Source organism: Olea europaea, chromosome 15, assembly GCF_002742605.1.
Source record: "Olea europaea var. sylvestris chromosome 15, O_europaea_v1, whole genome shotgun sequence".
NCBI classification, from domain to species: Eukaryota; Viridiplantae; Streptophyta; class Magnoliopsida; order Lamiales; family Oleaceae; genus Olea; species Olea europaea.
The window spans coordinates 17,522,750-17,541,808 of NC_036251.1; the positions used below are offsets into that span (position 1 = coordinate 17,522,750).

The following is a 19,059-nucleotide window of genomic DNA, read 5'->3' on the forward strand; positions in this document are numbered from 1 at the left end:
CCTCATGAACGTCTGGTGGTTTCTTCAACTCAATTCCTATGTCAATGACTTTAATCTGGAAACAGCTGTCATGCTCGGTAGGATATTTCAATCCTTTGAAAACATTGAAAGAGATTGCTCCTCCCCCAGCCTCAGAGTCAGTTATCCTTGTTGCACATCTATGAGGGCTCTTGTAGTAGCAAAAAACGATCGTCCCAATATAAGAGTCACGTCCTTGTCTTCTTCCATATCTACAATTAAGAAATCAACTGGAAATATTAGTTTATCCACTTTTACAAATACATTTTCGATGATTCCTCGTGGATGAGTAAGTGATCAATCAGCCAGCTGTAGAGTTATCGTAGTTGGCTTAGGCTCTCCTAATCCAAGTTTCCTGAAAATAGAGAGTGACATCAAATTAATACTAGCACCAAGGTCACACAAAGCTTTAATTAAGTAAAATTCACCAATGGTACAAGGAATAATAAAACTCCCTGAATCTTTCAATTTTTGTGGGAGCTTTTTCTGGATCCTAGCGCTGCACTCTTCAGTTAACATCACCGTCTCATGTTCCTCTAGCTTGCATTTATTCATTAAGATATCTTTCAGGAACTTTGTATAACTGGGCATTTAGAGTAGTGCATCAATGAATGAAATGTTTATGTAGAGCTTTTTGAAGATTTTGAGGAATTTCTTAAATTGCTGCTCTACCTTATACTTCTTCAATCTCTGAGGGAATGGAATTGGGGGCTCGAATGGATTGACAGAAGCAGTTGCTTTAGCCCGTGGTATATCTGAACATTTTTTTATAGTTGTTTCTCTGGTCTGGTCAATCTGTTTACCATGCTCTTCATCAGAAGGAGGCACTATTTCTTTGTCCGCATTTAATCTCTTCATATTGATTTCTAGTAATTGAACCCCACTTCTTGTAGTAATTGCTTGAACATGCTCTCTTGGATTTACTTTGGTATTGCTTGGCAAAGTATCTAGTGCCCTTGTTATCATAGAAAGTGCTATCTGTCCCATCTGCGTTTCTATGTTCTTAATTGCAGCACCTTGATTTTAAGAGTAGTTTCAATTTTTCTTATGAGCCAGTTATTTGTTTCTATGTATTTTTTAGTCTTTTCCATGAACTTTGCAAACATTTCTTCCAACTGAAGTATCTTCTCTGCTGAAATTGCCCCTGTGATCTATTCTAACTTTGGGCACCACCCCACGAGAGATTTGGATGTTCTTTCCAAATGAAATTTTAAGTGTCTGAATCCCGATAGTTCTATTGACATTGAATCCATTGCATGTACTCTACTTGTTCCATTTCCCGTGACAAAATTGGGCATTCCGTCGTACAATGATTCGCTCCACATTCTTCACAACTTGGTTTCTGTTCATATGCTACATTCGCTCACTATTATATGCTTTCCACCTTGTGAAACAGAGTGTCGATCTTCGTAGATATGGCCAAGTAAGTGTCTACCTCATAGATAGCCGGTGACTTCTTTTGAACCACCTGCTTAGAGGACCACATAGCTGAAGTAGTAGCCATTCTCTCAAATAATTCCAATGCTCCATCGATCGTTCTCGTGGATATAGAGCCATTGGATGATGAATCCACCATACTTTTGAAATATGGAAGTAACCCTGTATAGAAAAATCGGACTTGGGTCTTCTTATCGAAACCATGTTGAGGACACTTCATTAACATGTTTTTAAACCTATTCCAAGTCTCGTCAAATGATTCAGATTCTCTCGGACTGAATATCGATATGTCGTGCCTCAGTCTCGCTACTTTAGCTGGTGAGAAGAACTTTGTGCAAAATTTTTGAACCAGATCATTCCAAGTAGTAATGCTTGCAATAGGAAGTGAATCCAGCCATTAGAGTGCTTTATTCCATAGAGTATGTGGAAACAACTTCAGTCAAATAGCACATCTAAAATTCCTTGATACATGAAGTATTGACACATATCCAAGAATTGAGATACGTGTGTATGTGGATTTTCGTCAGCTCTGCCATAAAATTGATGTCCATTCTAAAATAGTCGTATCACATTGGTCTTCAATTGGAAGTTAGGCTGCCCAAACGGTGGATACACGATGCTGGATTGGCTTTGAATTAGTTGAGGAGTTATGAAATTTCCAACAAGCATGTTGCCTATGTCCATCGCCTCTTCTTCATTGGCTGGAATGATAGGATTATCCTGTTCGTTAGCCATTTCCAGTTGTGCTTCTTTAGCTTCTCTTTGCAGTCGATGGAAAGTTTTCTCAATTTCTAGATCAGCTAGAATCAATTCCTTCCTAGTCGATCTTAGAATGCAGACCTAAGATAAAACCAATAGTAGCATTTAGACTCTAAGATAAATGAATTGCTAAGAAAATAAAGCAAAATAAAAAAAATGTTTGAATTAGTGCCAAAGTAAATAAGTTTAAACTAATGCTTAATCCTCGACAACAGTGGCAAGAACTTGTTCACGAAATAATGATTTTGAATAGTATCTTCCAGTGTATGGTTCGTTAATAAGTAATAAAGTGGAAAATACAGTTTCGAATATCGCCCTACAGAGATTGAGTTAGTTCAATTTTAAGTACCAAGACCTTAACCGAAACAATAAAAATGAGAGTGTTTGTTATGATGAAATTATAACTAAAATAAACTATGTATGCAATTTTGAATGAATTAAATGAAATTAAATGTAAAATGATATTTGAATGCAATTTTGATGAAATTAATGAATGTGAGATGCACTAGGATCATGAATCCCCAAGCAATGCTCGCTTTTAACCCTAGTTTCACAATTTGACAACGTTGACCATCAATCTATATCTCTATGACGGGTGTAAATATACCAGAATGGATGTAGATTTGTGAGCATTTAAAGATTCACACAAAGCATAGAGATATATCTATATCCCCCTATCATACCCTACGATGATTTACACTCAGTCAAACTTATTCCCCTTCTCTTGAATACATGAAATAAGTCACTACACTTACACAATTACGTGCACATAATCAAGGAAGAAAATAATTGCATATAAACCATTCAAATTCAAATAATGTGTTATATTGTCAATAATGTAAAACTAGAAATAAAAAGATTACATCACATGATTCATCGTTGTCCTAGTATAAACAAATTTAGCCTAGTATGATGGGAAGAAGAAAACAAACTGAATAATAAAGAAAAGACATCACAAAATTAAATTTTGAATTGAATCATTGCATCTTGATGTTAATCTTCACATTCTTGTCTTGTTTTCTCCTATAAAAACTCTTATGGATGTGTTATAATGTGTCTTCCCATCTTTAGGGATGACCCTAAGACTTTAAAGCACCTCCCAATATTTGTTTCCGTAAGAATTTCAGTCAGAATAGGGAACCAAAATTTTTTCGCCACGATTGGCCTAGGGGACTAGTTTTCGCCTCAGTAACTGTTTCTTGATGTTGGGCAGTCACCTGCTCAAAACAACTGGACTATTGCCCAGTTATAAAAATTCCCAAATGTTGCATTTTGATCCCTGAATTCAATTTTTTATTCTTTTAGATCCTTTCTATTTTTTTCTTCTCCCAATACTTCAAGTCCTCACTAAATTTGTTATTAACTCTTTCACATCCTTGTTTATGCTTCCCGGTCATCTTTTAGCTATTTGCATTTTGATTCTTGAACTTTTGTTTTCTTTTGTTTTTGTTCTTTTTCGCATCTTTTCTTTGAGTTCCATCATATCCATTAATATAGCCTTTAATGCATGTCAATAATAAAAAAAGAAAATTTTAGCTGAGAGTTTTGATGAGTGTAATTCACTCATCAAACTAAAGCTTCTAAATCACGTTTTTTGATGCGTTCTTGGGCATTTTTGAACGTTTTGATGTGTGTATTTGTGTTGTTTTGTAGTTTGGACAACTCTCGAGAAAATACCACTATTGGGAGCCTGTGATGAGCAAAAATGATGATCAATAAAATGGAGCATGAATAAGCAAGTAATGAATAAGATTGGAGTGGAAATAGGCTTGGAAAACAAAAAGAAGAGAAGCAAAGCAGTGGCATTGGCGTCGAAAAAGAGATGAAATTCCAGCAGAACCTCTGGCACCATGGCGCCCAGGTCTGGCGCCATGGTGCCCAATGAAGAAAAGAAGGCAGCAGAAACTTGGGCACCACGGCGCCAGACTTGGGCGCCATGGCACCAGTTAACATGAGAATCGTGGCGCCACGCTTGGGCACTATGGCGCCAAATCCCAAAACGTTAGGCGCCATGGTGCCCAATGAAGAAAAGAAGGCAGCAGAAACTTGGGCACCACGGCGCCAGACTTGGGCGCCATGGCACCAGTTAACATGAGAATCGTGGCGCCACGCTTGGGCACTATGGCGCCAAATCCCAAAACGTTAATACCCGAATTTTTAATTATCATTTTGGTCAAAAAATCATACCCTAACCCTTGAGGACTCTTAGAAAATATAAATACCAAGATGAAGAACAAGAGAAAGGGGTTAGACGGCTGAAGAGGCAAGAAAAAGAGAGGCACTAATTGAGAGAAGATCGACCCGATTTTGGAGAAGAAGAAGGGAGAAAACTGAGAAATCAACAACAAGATTGAGAAATAGAGCAGCAACTTGAGTTTTTCTATCTTCTCTTATACATGCACTCTAGTTTGTATTTTATTATGTTTTTCTTCTCAATCATGAACTAAATTATTAAATCTAGGGTTTGATGTAATCTATTTGAGACATGATTTAATTTTTTTTTTATAGTATTTCCATTTAATTTTCCAGAATTGATTTGTATTGTTCTTGTTTAATGCTTTCAGTTGCCTGATCACCAATTAAATGAATTGATGTTCTAAATTTGACGCTCGAGAGAGGGAAATTTAGGCGTGATCTAAGGACAATATAACCTAAGTTTGTAGGTTTCGAGAGAAAGTACGAATCTTTGAGGGTAAAACAAGAACCAAGTGCGTGATAATCTTTATATATTTAATTCAAAATAGAGATATTGGGGTTAAAATATAGAAATATGTTCTATTTGACGCTCAAGAAGGGGAAATAGAATTAATTTAGGATTCTTGCCTATGAATTCGGGAAATAGTTGATGGAAATATCTATAGGGATTGAGACTTATGTCAAGAATATGATGAAATCATTCCCTAGACATTACGTAAGTTTGATTTAGTCTTTAGAAATTGCCTCACTTTTATTGCACTATTTAATTCATTGATGTTAGTTTAGTATTCAAACATTAATTTAACACTCGATTGTCTAGATAAAGTAAACGCGGACACAATTATAGTACTCAGTGGAAGTCGAATATCAATCCCTATGGGTTCGACACTTTTCAATTCTTTAATATACTACAAAACTTAACACTGTACGCTTGCGATATAAAATCACAGTGCATAAATCGCGTGGCAAGTTTTTGGCGCCGTTGCCGAGGATTGATTCATTCGAATTCAATTGATATTATTACCAATCGGCGTTCATTTTACTCTAGATTTTTATTTTTACCGTCATTTTTATTTTACTCTTTTTGTGTCTATCTTTAAAAGCTTCCTTGTGATTATTTTCAGCTGTTTATGCGAAGGGCGAGAAATCTAGATCTACTACTTGTTGATCCTGAACCAGAACACACATTTCGCATTCTCAGAGGCATACAAAGAAATGAACGGGAAGCAATGGCAGAACAGGATGCTAGAGCAGCCAATGAGGATAACCAACAAAGGGCTATTCAGGACTACTATTCCATCATCGCACGCCCAACAATTGCTGCAAACAATTTCGAATTGAAGCCAGGGTTGATACATATGGTGCAGCAAAATCAGTTTGGGGGTGCTGCAGTAGAAGACCCAAATGCTCATCTTGGATCCTTTTTGGAAATTTGTGACACGGTGAAGATGAATGGGTTACTGAAAATGCAATTAGACTCCGCCTGTTCTCATTCTCTTTAAGGGATAAAGCAAAGGCTTGGTTCCAATCACTACCGTATGGCTCAATTACAACTTGGGATGATTTGGCTAAAAAATTCCTCACCGAATACTTTCCACCTTCTAAATCAGCTCAACTTTGCGGTGAAATTAGCCAATTCAAACAACTCGACTTCGAGCCATTCTATGAAGCTTGGGAAAGATTTAAAGATTTGCTTAGGAGATGTCCTCAACATGGGTTCCAGAAATGGGTGCAAATTGAGATATTTTATAATGGGCTAAATGGGCAGACAAGGACTATGGTAGATGCAGCTGCGAGAGGCATTTTAATGGCTAAAACAGCAGAGGATGCATATGCTTTATTGGATGATATAGCCACCAACAGTTACCAATGGCTAAGTAAGAGATCAGGTGTAAAGAAAGTAGTAGGACTTCATGAAGTGGATCCCATCACCGTACTAGCAGCTCAGGTTGCATCACTCACAAATCAGATAGTGACGCTTACCACTCAAGGAAATCAACAGAAGGTAGATTTAGTCATGAGTACTTCTTCTTCACACCAAGAGACAGAGGTTGCAAACGAGCAGGCCCAATATGTCAACAGTAAAAACTACAATCAAAGAGGAAGCTACCAAGCTAATCACTATCATCCAGGGCTGAGGAATCACGAGAACTTGTCATATGGCAACAATAGAAACACACTTCAACCTCCACCCGAATTCAACACTCAGAATTCTGATGGGAAACCACCCTTGGAAGTCATCCTTGGGACGTTCATTTCTGAGAGAAGATCACGCTTCAACAAAGATGAATTACGGTTAGATAATATTGAAACACATGTGTCCAACATGGGAGCCACAATGAAGAATCTTGAAGTGCAAATTGGCCAATTGGCTACCTCAAGGAAGTCTCAGCAAGAAAGGAAAATTTCCCAGTGACACTGAGGTTAACCCATGGGAACACTGCAATGCGATCACCCTAAGGAGTGGTAACATGGTTGAAGAAAGCAAACCTAAGGAGATTATGGTGCCTATGTCGGATGTCATAGTTACAGAGGAAAAGCAGAGTGAAAGGCAGAAAACTGTGGCAGAGGGTACAAAGATCTATAAGCCTTACTCGATCTCATTTCCGGACAACCCACCAATCTTGAAGCCCCCACTACCATTCCCGCAGAGGTTCATGAAGAAGAAAATTTGATGACCAATTTGCAATATTCCTGGAAGTCTTCAAGAAAATCCACATCAACATTCCCTTTATAGAAGGTTGGGCCAAATGCCTAACTACGCCAAATTCTTGAAGAAAGTGATGTCAAATAAGAAGAAGCTGGAGGAGTTCGAGACAATTAAGCTGACAGAGGGTTGTAGTGACATACTTCAGAAGCTGCCTCACAAATTGAAAGATCCGGGCAGCTTCAACATCCTGTGTAATATTGGTGGTATCACATTTGATAGGGCATTGTGCGACCTTGGAGCTAGTATAAACCTGATGCCCCTATCAGTGTTCAAAAAGCTGGGTCTTAGAGAAGTGAAGCCCACAACCCTCACATTGCAACTGGCGGGCAGATCGATAACATATCCCAAAGGTATGATTGAAGATGTATTGGTGAAGGTCAATAAGTTCATCCTTCCCGTGGACTTTGTGGTGTTGGACATGGCGGAGAACGAGAAAATACCGTTGATTCTTGGTCGACCTTTCCTAGCTACTAGAAGGGCATTGATTGATGTCCAGGAAGGAAAATTGACACTGCGGGTTAATGAAGAGCATGTGACATTCAACATCCATCAAGTAGAAAAGCCTCAAGAAAAAGTTAACATTTGCAATATGGCCCAATCGGCTGAAGCAGTTTTAGGTCACAAAGAAAAAAAGGAAGTGTTCTATGACCCTTTAGAACAATATATGGCTCTCAACTACTTAGTAAAGGATGCATCTACTGATGGAAAATACTCGGAAGCCGAAGTAGTGGATTTCATATTCACCCAAGAAGCTGATCCACCTGACAAAAAAGAAGGCTATGTGGCTAGGCCTTTGAAACCTCGAAACATTGTCAAACTAAAAGAGGTTTTGAAGGCTACATCGAGGTTCAAACTGCCTGATTTTATTGGCCATGCTATGGTGAAGGAGAATGCAAAGCCGAGGGTAAAATTCAGAAACAAGAAAGATGCTCCACTCGAAGATCCACCGTAGACACCTTGGTTGAGTCAAGCTAGTGACTATAAAGAAGCGTTTCTTGGGAGGCAACCCAAGCTTTCATCTTTATTTATTTATTCTGTTTTTGAATTTTAGGATAATTTATTTTATTTCAGAGTTGTTATTTAGGAATTCATCAATCCTACCCGTCCCTTAGGTTTTCGAAAAATCAAGTTGGTTATCGATGTTTGAGCTAAGTACTACTTGTTCCATAAGTTTAATATCTACATTGTGATTTTTCAGGAACATGACGTCGCAAATCAATCAAAAAACATTGACAAGGAGAAGCTGGATAAATCTCAAGTTTGGGGGGAAAGCTAGAAAAAACGTCCATCAAATTCAACATTAGTGCACCAAATCATCGTTGGCAATTCAGGAAAGTCCTCCTCTTTTTCTTTTAATTTAACATTGGGGACAATGTTTAGTTTATGTTTAGGGGGAGTGTATTATAAATTGTCTAATTGCCAAAATTTTTGGTTTTGTCTGATTTGTGTGCAATTTTTTTTGATTTGTGTGTTTTTTTTAATTATTTGTTTTTATTATTATTATTATTTATTTATTTTATGTGTGCATTGTCAAATAAAAACAAAAAAAAATTTCATTTTGTGTTTTGCATGCTTGTGTGAGTTAGATAGCCTCACCGGCGATGATGTATAATATTAAGAACATGTATTGGTTCATGGATTATGGATAAGTTATATGTGTGAATTAGATTTTTACTTATTCGTGTGAAACGGAAATTATTTTTTCACGTGGGTTGATTGTAGCGTTGTACATGAGTAGGTTGATCCATGTTTACAGGTTGAATAAGAGAACTTAGATGCTAAACCCAAATAACCTTTAAACATTATGATACCCTTAAACCAAATATAAGCTGTTTGGTAGGTTAAGCTGTTGCAGGAAAACTTGGAGATAAATGTGAATTCCATGTGTGCTAAATTTTGTGTGGATTGTCTGAGACTAGTATGATGAAAATTGGGTGAAAACTTTAAGTTAGAGGTCAAATTTCGAGAATAGGTGTTTAATAAGGGGCATTGCACTAATCATTGCATAAAAAAAAGATCCCAATGAGGACAACTTTAATAATCTCATTGTGAATCGTTTTTTCGTAGCCTTTATGACTCAAGTGATTAAGCCTGTAAGGGTTTAAAAGCTGGTGCCCTAAAATCGTCTGATTTAGGAGTCATCGACCTAAAACTCGTTACAATGGTCATTTATAAAGCTTGAGGGAGTGACGTCCACACAAAAGGTGTTTAAAGAATACATATAATTAAAAATAATAATAATAATAAAATAAATAAATAAATTTATATATCACATACTTTGATTAAGCCCCGAACACTTGTTTTAGAGGATTAAACCTTTGAAGAGAGGTTAGTAACTTGGTTGATTCCTAGAGGTTGAAGCAGTCAAAAATAAGGAGAATCCTCATTTGTTGATAGGTTGAACTGCAATAGTGAAATCTAACCAAACTTGAGCGATGTAAGAAATTAGCATAAAAAAATCAACTTTAGAATACACCTTGAAAAGAGAAAAGAAAACAAGTTTGGGGGTGTGTGAATCCCACGAGCGAGGTAAGGAAATATTTGACTTTTAAGGTCAGAAATTGGGTCAATTTATTATTGTACAGCGTTATGCTTAACTCTCCACACACACACTCGTTTGCATTGAATGAGCGAGGATTTGACGCATGCATTATAGTTTTGAAGTACTTCATGAATTTGACGCTGTGTTTTTAATCTTGAGCTATAAATGAAAGGTGTCTAACATAAAGTTTCTTTTGAGTGACTTTGTCTGTTTTAATCGTGCTTGTATGTTCGTTAATGATTATCTTTAGTTTTCTGTTTGCTCGAGGACAGGCAAAGAACTAAGTTTGGGGGTGTTTGATGAGTGTAATTCACTCATTAAACTAAAGCTTCTAAATCACATTTTTTGATGCGTTCTTGGGCATTTTTGAACGTTTTGATGTGTGTGTGTTTGTGTTGTTTTGCAGTTTGGACAACTCTCGAGAAAATACCACTATTGGGAGCCTGTGATGAGCAAAAATGATGATCAATGAAATAGAGCATGAATAAGCAAGTAATGAATAAGATTGGAGTGGAAAATAGGCTTGGAAAACAAAAAAAAGAGAAGCAAAGCAGTGGCATTGGCGTCGAAAAAGAGATGAAATTCCAGCAGAACCTCTGGCACCATGGCGCCCAGGTCTGGCGCCATGGTGCCTAATGAAGAAAAGAAGGCACCAGAAACTTGGGCACCACGGCGCCAGACTTGGGCGCCATGGCACCAGTTAACATGAGAATCGTGGCGCCATGCTTGGGCACTATGGCGCCAAATCCCAAAACGTTAATACCTGAATTTTTAATTATCATTTCGGCCAAAAAATCATACCCTAACCCTTGAGGACTCTTAGAAAATATAAATACCAAGATGAAGAACAAGAGAAGGGGGTTAGACGGCTGAAGAGGCAAGAAAAAGAGAGGCACCAATTGAGAGAAGATCGACCCGATTTTGGAGAAGAAGAAGGGAGAAAACTGAGAAATCAACAACAAGATTGAGAAATAGAGCAGCAACTTGAGTTTTTCTATCTTCTCTTATACATGCACTCTAGTTTGTATTTTATTATGTTTTTCTTCTCAATCATGAACTAAATTATTAAATCTAGGGTTTGATGTAACCTATTTGAGACATGATTTAATTTTTTTTATAGTATTTCCATTAATTTTCTAGAATTGATTTGTATTGTTCTTGTTTAATGCTTTCAATTGGTTGATCACCAATTGAATAAATTGATGTTCTAAATTTGACGCTCGAGAGAGGAACATTTAGGCATGATCTAAGGACAATATAACCTAGGTTTGTAGGTTTCGAGAGAAAGTACGAATCTTTGAGGGTAAAACAAGAACCAAGTGCGTAATAATCTTTATATATTTAATTCGGAATAGAGATATTGGGGTTAAAATATAGAGATATGTTCTATTTGACGCTCGAGAGGGGAAAATAGAATTAATTTAGGATTCTTACCTATGAATTCGGGAAATAGTTGATGGAAATATCTATAGGGATTGAGACTTATGTCGAGAATACGGTGAAATCATTCCCTAGACATTACGTAAGTTTGATTTAGTTTTTAGAAATTGCATCACTTTTATTGCACTATTTAATTCATTGACGTTAGTTTAGTATTCAAACATTAATTTAACACTCGATTTTCTAGATAAAGTAAACGCGGACACAATTATAGTACTCAGTGGAAGTCGAATATCAATCCCTGTGGGTTCGACACTTTTCAATTCTTTAATATACTACAAAACTTGACACTGTACGCTTGCGGTATAAAATCACGTTGCATAAATCGCGTGGCAAGTTTGCAAAGAAACACATTACCTTCGAGTTCTTGGCAAGTAGAGAAGTTGACTCAATGACTTTGATATGCAAGGTATTCTAATGTGCTAATTTTGTAATGCCCGGGGAGATTGGGAGGAAAAGGTGTTGCTTGTTGAAGAGGATATGAGTGTCGCGTGTGTGGGTGAAGGGAGGAACTTTTAGGGATTATTTGCATGGGTGAGGGATTTAAACCCTCACCCAACTGGGCTGTGTGTACGCATGGCTTGGGCCATGTGTACGCACTTCCCAAACAGATTGGCCACCGGCCAATCTATTTCATCGTGCGTAAGCACGGCTTGCAAGTTGGTGCTTACGCATAGTGAAGGCATGAATTTTTATTTTTTTTGATAAATCATTAAACTAATTCTCTTTATAGCAAAATGAATGTGACATGGAAGTTGAACTTCAATCCCAAAAAATTTTATACAAGTTACCTTGTACCCAAAATTACATTTTTCAGTCTCGATGACATTAATATCTCATTTTTTACCTAGATATTCGTGATGCCCCCCAATTGCACGCATGTGATGATTGAGCTTCCCTAAGCGTGTGCAAAACAAATATGAAATTTCGTCACTTGTGTATTAACTCAACAACTAAGTAATGAATGGATAACACCTAATCTATCTAACACACCAAAGCAATAATAAGAACATAAAAATCCTCATCTAGTGCAACAAAGCGGAATAAAATAAAAGGGAAGAGAATTGGGTTACCTCCCAATAAGCGCTATTTTTATAGTCTGTAGCTCGACTTTGTTACTTAGGCTACTTTGCATTGTTAAGAGGTACAGTCATCTTCTCATTGGAGTAGTCACCTCCCTAATAGGCTTTCAACTATTATCCATTCACTTTAAACCTTCTCTGTTCATCATGAGATACCACTTCTACAGCACCATGTGAAAGCACGACTACCACTGTGAAAGAACCTGACCACCTAGACTTTAGCTTTCCAGGAAAGAGTTTGAGACGTGAATTGAACATCAATACTTACTGGCCAACTTCAAAATCCTTTTCTCTTATATGTCTGTCATGCTATCTCTTGGTCTTCTCCTTGTAAATCTTTGCATTCTCATATGAATCCAAACAAAATTCATCTAGCTCATGAAGTTGTAGAACCCTCTTTTCTCCTGCAACCCTCATATTGAAATTGAGCAAGTGAGTTGCCCAATATGCCTTTTGCTCTAACTCAATGGACAGATGGCAAGCCTTTCCAAAAATCAATCGATATAGAGACATGCCAATTGGAGTCTTAAACGTTGTTCTATAAGCCCAAAGTGCATCGTCTAGTTTCTTAGCCCAGTCCTTGCGAAAGGCATTGACTGTAGCATCGAGAATCTTTTTTAACTCCCTGTTGGAGATTTCCACTTGCCCACTAGTCTCAGGATGGTACGGAGTCAAAACACGGTGTTTCACTCCATATTTGGCTAACAACTATGCAAATAAGTAATTACAGAAATCCTTTCCACCATCACTAATAATTGCTCTTGGGGTGCCATATTGAGTAAAAATGTTCTTCTTCATGAACAGAGTTAACACTCGCCCGTCGTTAGTTGGCAAAGCCACAGCTTCAACCCACTTAGACACGTAGTCCACTGCCACTAGTATGTATTGTTGATCGTAGGAGGGAGGGAATGGTCCCATGAAGTCAATGCCCCAAACGTCGAAAATTTCAACTTCTAAAATGCTGTTTAAAAGCATTTTGTTCTTCCTTGAGATATTTCCAGTCGACACTTATCACAATGTTTCACCATATAACGTGTGTCCTTGAACAACATAGGCCAATAGAAACCTGATTGTAGTACCGTTGGTGCTATCTTGTTTGCTACGAAGTGGCCCCCATACAATGTAGAGTGACATGACTCTAATACTTGATGCTACTCTACCTCTGGCACACAACGACGTATGATCTGATCTGGACCCCTTCTGTAAAGAATTGAATCATCCCAAAAGTACTGTTTTAGGTCACTGAAGAATTTCTTCTTTTGGTGACTCGAGTAGTCTGTGGGATGATGAAGCGGGCCAAATAATTGACATAATCGGCATACCATGGGGTATTGATAATCTGAAAAAGCGTTTCATCAGGAAAAACTTCATTGATCTCTATTGTAGGGTTTGATTCATGTGATTCGAGACGAGAAAGGTGATCTGCCATAACATTCTCACTTCCCTTTTTATCTCTGATCTCCAAATCAAACTCTTGCAATAGAAGTATCCATTGAATAAGCCTCAACATTGCATCCTTCTTGCTTAGTAGATATTTTAAGGCTGAATGATTCGTATAAACAATCACTTTTGACCTAATCAAGTATGATCTAAATTTGTCAACAGCGAACACTATTGCCAAAAGCTCTTTCTCTATAGTCACATAATTCATTTGAGCCTCATCCAAAGTCTTACTGGCATAGTGAATAACATGGGAACTCTTCTCCTTCTGTTGACCCAACACCGTCCCCACTACATAATCACTGGCATCACACATAAGTTCGAATGGATAATTCCAATCTGGGGAAGCCAATACTGGAGCAGAAACCAAATTTTCTTTTAGGATGTTGAAAACTGTCAAGCACTCCTTAGAAAAGTGAAATTGGGCCCCTTTTTCCAGTAGATTGCATAACGACTTCGAGATTTTGGAAAAATCTTTGATGAAGCGACGGTAAAACCCAGTGTGACCTAAGAAACTTATAACTCCCTTCACTATTATCAGCGGTGGTAGTTTTTCGATGACTTATATTTTAGCTCTATCAACCTCAATATCTCGTGCTGAAATCAAATGCCCTAACGCAATCCCTTCTTGAACCATGAAATGGTATTTTTCGCAATTTAATACAAGGTTTGTGTCTTTACATCGCTGCAACACTTTTCCCAAATGTTCAAGGCATTTCTTAAATGATTTTCAAAACACTGAGAAATCATCCGTAAACATCTCAATAATATGTCCCACCATGTCTAAGAATATAGACATCATATAGCGCTGAAATGTGGCTGAAGCATTGGAAAGGTCGAAGGGCATCCTCCTATAAGCAAAAGTGCCATAAGGGCATGTAAAATTCGTCTTCTCTTGATCATCAGGCATTATAGGAATCTGGTTGTACCCCGAATAACCATCCAAGAAACAGTAGCAGGCATTTCCAGCGAGTCTCTCTAACATTTGGTCAATGAAAGAAAGGGAAAAGTGATCCTTCCTAGTGGCGTTGTTGAGTTTGCGATAATCAATGCAAACTCTCCAACCCGTGACTGTCCATGTAGGGATGAGCTCATTATTTTCATTTGGGACCACTGTGATTCCTCTTTTTTTTTCGGCATTACTTGTACTGGAATAACCCAATGGTTGTCTGATATGGGATAGATTATCCCTGCATCCAAAAGCTTTAATACTCTTTTCTTATCACTTCCTGCATATTCGAATTTAATTTTCATTGATGTTCAACTGAAGCTTTGTAATCATCTTCCATCAATATCTTGTGCATGCAAAGCGAAGGGCTAATTCCTTTTATGTCTAATATCGTCCAACCTAATGCTGTCTTGTGCTCCCAAAGTACTCTTAGCAGCTGATCTTCCTCTGATTCTGTAAGATTGTTCGAGAAAACTACTGGGAGCGAATTCTTTTTCCCCAAATACGCATAGCGCAGATGAGTGGGCAACTGTTTAAGTTCGAGAGTTGGAGCTTGCTGTATAGATGTTAAAGATTTTTTGGGTGTTTCACCAAGCTCCAAACATGGCTACTTGAAAAGTGATGGTATGGCTGCCAAATAACGTGCACACTCTTCTGCTTCCTCTTTTTCCGATGGCAATTCCTGAAAATGCACTAAGCAAGCCCCAAGTGGATCTTGAGGTTGATCAAGATTGAATGTCTCTAACATTGTTTCCTTTATTATGTCAATCTGCATGTAAGAATCTGGTTCATTCTAAAATCTAAAGACTCTAAACACGTTGATTGTCAGTTTCTCTTCATCTAACTTCAATATCAACTGACCTTTTTGCACATCTATCAGAGCCCTTCTAGTAGCCAAAAATGGGTGACCTAATATGAGGGGGACGTCCCGATCTTCTTCCATATCCAAAATAATAAAGTTTACTGGGAAGATAAACTTATCGACTTTGACCAAAATATCTTCACAAATACCTCGCGGGTGTTTGATCGACCTGTGACAGGAGCGCTTGTCTTAACTTGTGGACTGTCAGATGACTCGATTCAATTTTTCTCTGTTGTTTTGTCTGATTCATCAACTTGCTCCTCACCCGTGGCAGGTGTCTTTTCTGTGATAGTTGCTCGCCGCTTTACATGTATTTCTGGTAGCTGGACTTCACTCAGTGTAGTTATGGCTTTGACCCGCTCCTTAGGGTTTGTCTCGGTGTTGCTAGGTAACGTCCCTTGAGCTCTACCTGATAGTGCGGCTGCAATCTATCTCACCTGTTGTTCCAAGTTCTTGATTGAGGCCTGTTGATTTTGAAAGTTGGTCTCAGTTTTAGTAATGTATTGAGCCAACAAATCTTCTAAAGATGGTTTCTTTCCTTGCTGTTGTTGCTGATGTTGGAACCCCGATGGTTTATTCTAATTGCTACCTTCTTGTCCTTGTCCCTGATTGCTAGACCATGAAAAGTTTGGATGATTCCTCCAACCCGAATTAAATGTGTTGGAGAAAGGACTATTTTGTTGTCTCTGAAAGTTCAGCGACTAGCTCACTTCTTCAGACTGGTTAATATGTGTAGACGCCAGAGGGCACTACGTAGTATTATGATCAGCTCCACAACCTTCACAAATCGGTGGAGATTGGTGTACCATGTTAATTGACTGAGATAGATTGTCCATTTTCATTGTAAGAACTTCCATTTGTGCAGCCTTTGCTGTCATTGTATCTATATTATGCAACCCTAATGTCTTCCTTAGATCTTCCCTATCAGTTGGGCACATCAATTGATTCTCAGCTATTCTTTCATAAAAGTCATATGCCTCATCCACATCAAGTTTTATCACCGATCCTCCTACAGAAGCATCTATCATATTTCTAAATTCTTGCTTTAGACCGTAGTAGAATAGATATTGTTGAGCCTTTTAGGGATGTCAAGGTTGGGGCATTTCCTGAAAAAATTCTTGAATCTCTCCCATGCCTCCGGATAGCTCTCGAGATCTTTCTACTTGAAAGTGTGGACTTCATTCCTGACTTGATGAACTCGAGAAGGTGGAAAAAATTCATCGTAAATTTTTGAACCATATCGTTCCAAGATTGAATGCTCCCAGGTGGTAAACAAAGAAACCATTCCCTAACAGTGTCCATTAAGGTATGAGAGAATAATCTCATTCGAAATGCATCTTTTGATATTCCTTCGTAACTGATTACCTCACATAGCATAAGAAACACCGAAATATGTTCATGAGGACTCTCTGTAGCTTTTCCAAAGAACTTGATGTCTTGGTGATTTTGGAACAAATTGATGACATCTGGTCTAAGGTGGAAATTAGATTGTCCAAAGGGAGGATATACTACAGCTGGTTGCACTGGTGCTGGAATTGGATTAACATAATCTCCAACTAAGATAGGGGCTTCATTCTGGATAGCTCTCGGTTGATTTGGTTATGGTATTTGCTCGTGAAGCTTAACCTGATTCTGTGGTTGATTTTGGTTATCGGTCATTTTCCTTGCTTGACGTTGAACTCTTCTACGATTTCTAAATGTTCTTTCTATTTCGTGGTCTATTGGAAAGAGATTTGGCTCGTCAGGATTTTGCATAAACTAAAGTTGCCTAAAAAGTGTAATGGTAACCTAAAAACAACAACTAAAAATAAAATAAAAATACAAACAATAAAAATAATAATAATAAAAATAAAAACGAATCTAAAATATCTAATAACTAAAATTAACATCATTATTCCCCGACAACGGCACCAAAAACTTGTTCATCAAAATCCTGCGAGCGTACAGGTTCGTTGTACAAGTAATAATTATGATGAAAGAGTTATCATCCTACAAGGAATAAGGTCTAATTCTAGTGTATTCGATATAATTAAATTCGTATGAGTAACCAAAAGTTGATTTTTGTTTGAATAGCTAATTAAGTTCTATAACTAAAAATTGAAAAATTAATGAGAATTTGTTTTAGAATTCACATGAGTGAATGTATTAGATTTCCGATGCCACTGATCAACTCTTAGTTCTAATTCTTAACCTATGACAATTATCTCAACTATGCAATTGTAACGATCGATAATTCCACTTTTATTTATTATTTTTTCCCAAAATATAATAAACCTATGATTACCACAAGACGATCATATTCCTAATCCAAATTCATTTGGCAAACACGCATTGATGTACAGGATTATCACACGTGATCGCACACGTCATAAATATTATTCCTAACATTCATGGTCCATGCGTTCCAATAACAGTGTTCTACCTACCGTGAGTTTTTCTATACTACGAATAAGCAACTTATTATCCGAATGGTGCACATACATTAAAACAATATGGTTATACATATTAAATTAATTACAACATAGGAATTAAGATAAAAACATAAGGTCTTGAATTTAAAACTAAGAAACAACCAGTTTTGTCATCCATTCAATACGAAGATAGTTAGCCTAGCATATTAGTGTAGGAAATACATGAAAAATAAAAGAACAAATCACCCGAATCATTAAAGTATGAAAAGAATCTGAAATCCTTCAATTGATACCTTTAATTCCGAATCCAAGTGATGATGTCTTGTACTTCAATGTATATCTCTCTCTTTCTCCTCTTTGTCGACTTGAAAGATGATAAAATTAGGTTCTCCCATTTTTTAGCCGACTCTTTGCATAAATATGGCTCCAAAAATTTCAAACCAAGACTTTTCAAAACAAAATAAGGAAGCAAAAAGTTGAACCATGTGTACGAATGTTCATTTGATGTGTACGGATAGTAGCCTCGATTGAGTTTCGAAAGTTCAATTTCCCAATTGTATGTATTCAAGGCCTACAGGCCCATGCATACGTATAGTTCAATTATTTTAGGGGACAATTTGCAATTTGGTCCCTGAACTTTTTAAAGTGTGTTCTGGACCTTTTCCAAAATTTCTTGTCCCATTATCTTCTCTTCAATTCCAATTGACTCTCGGTGCTCTCAACTCATCGTTCTTAGGTCCAATTCAACTTTTGGATTATTGCATTCTAGTCCCCAAACTTTTCCCTTGATGTAATTGAGTCATTTTTCCTGCTTATTTTCTTTATTCTCGTATCTTCTATTGATTGTAACCTACACACAATATATACATAGGATTAAGCCATATTTCATCAAATTCATCAACAAATATTCAATTTTAGTGGCCTAAATAAGTGTATAAAATACATTTATCATCCACCTTCTATGTGGGAAGTTCCCATTGGTGTCCCTAGATCACGTGGTGTTACTAGAACCAAGCTAGACATTGCCCAATTTATGGGGAATTTTTTTAACATTTATTAGCAACGATTTTATCAAGGATATGGTGAATACTTAATAGAAATTATTCTTGAATCTCATGTAGTACTTATTAACATAGTAATTTGAACAATTACATACCAGCAGAGGCGAATCCAAGAGTTTGAGTCAGCACGGACGGTCATTGACCGTCTACCG

General features: G+C 37.3%; 2 protein-coding genes across 2 annotated transcripts; one reads left to right on the forward strand and one right to left on the reverse strand.

Annotated features, from left to right (window-relative positions):
* Nucleotides 1–315: 315 nt before the first annotated feature.
* LOC111411322 lies at nt 316–1,005 on the reverse strand. The gene is made up of 2 exons (XM_023041862.1): nt 698–1,005; nt 316–601 (listed from the first exon to the last, which is right to left on the reverse strand). The coding sequence occupies exons 1-2, from the start codon at nt 1,003–1,005 to the stop codon at nt 316–318; spliced, it is 594 nt and encodes a 197-aa protein (XP_022897630.1).
* Nucleotides 1,006–4,225: 3,220 nt separating this feature from the next.
* On the forward strand, nt 4,226–6,826 carry LOC111411323. The gene is made up of 4 exons (XM_023041863.1): nt 4,226–4,299; nt 4,878–4,890; nt 5,535–5,866; nt 5,914–6,826. Exons 1-4 carry the CDS (start codon nt 4,226–4,228, stop codon nt 6,824–6,826), a joined length of 1,332 nt encoding a protein of 443 aa, XP_022897631.1.
* The last annotated feature ends 12,233 nt before the right edge of the window (nt 6,827–19,059 follow it).

Bases quoted from the DNA above. Each gene is read 5' to 3' on its own strand.
- LOC111411323 (XM_023041863.1), top strand. From the start codon at position 4,226: ATGGTGCCCAATGAAGAAAAGAAGGCAGCAGAAACTTGGGCACCACGG. The intron at 5,867-5,913 runs GTTACTGAAAAT...ATTCTCTTTAAG, and splicing joins GACACGGTGAAGATGAATGG to GGATAAAGCAAAGGCTTGGT.
- LOC111411322 (XM_023041862.1), bottom strand. From the start codon at position 1,005: ATGGGACAGATAGCACTTTCTATGATAACAAGGGCACTAGATACTTTG. The intron at 602-697 runs GTATAAGGTAGA...CTAAATGCCCAG, and splicing joins TTCCCTCAGAGATTGAAGAA to TTATACAAAGTTCCTGAAAG.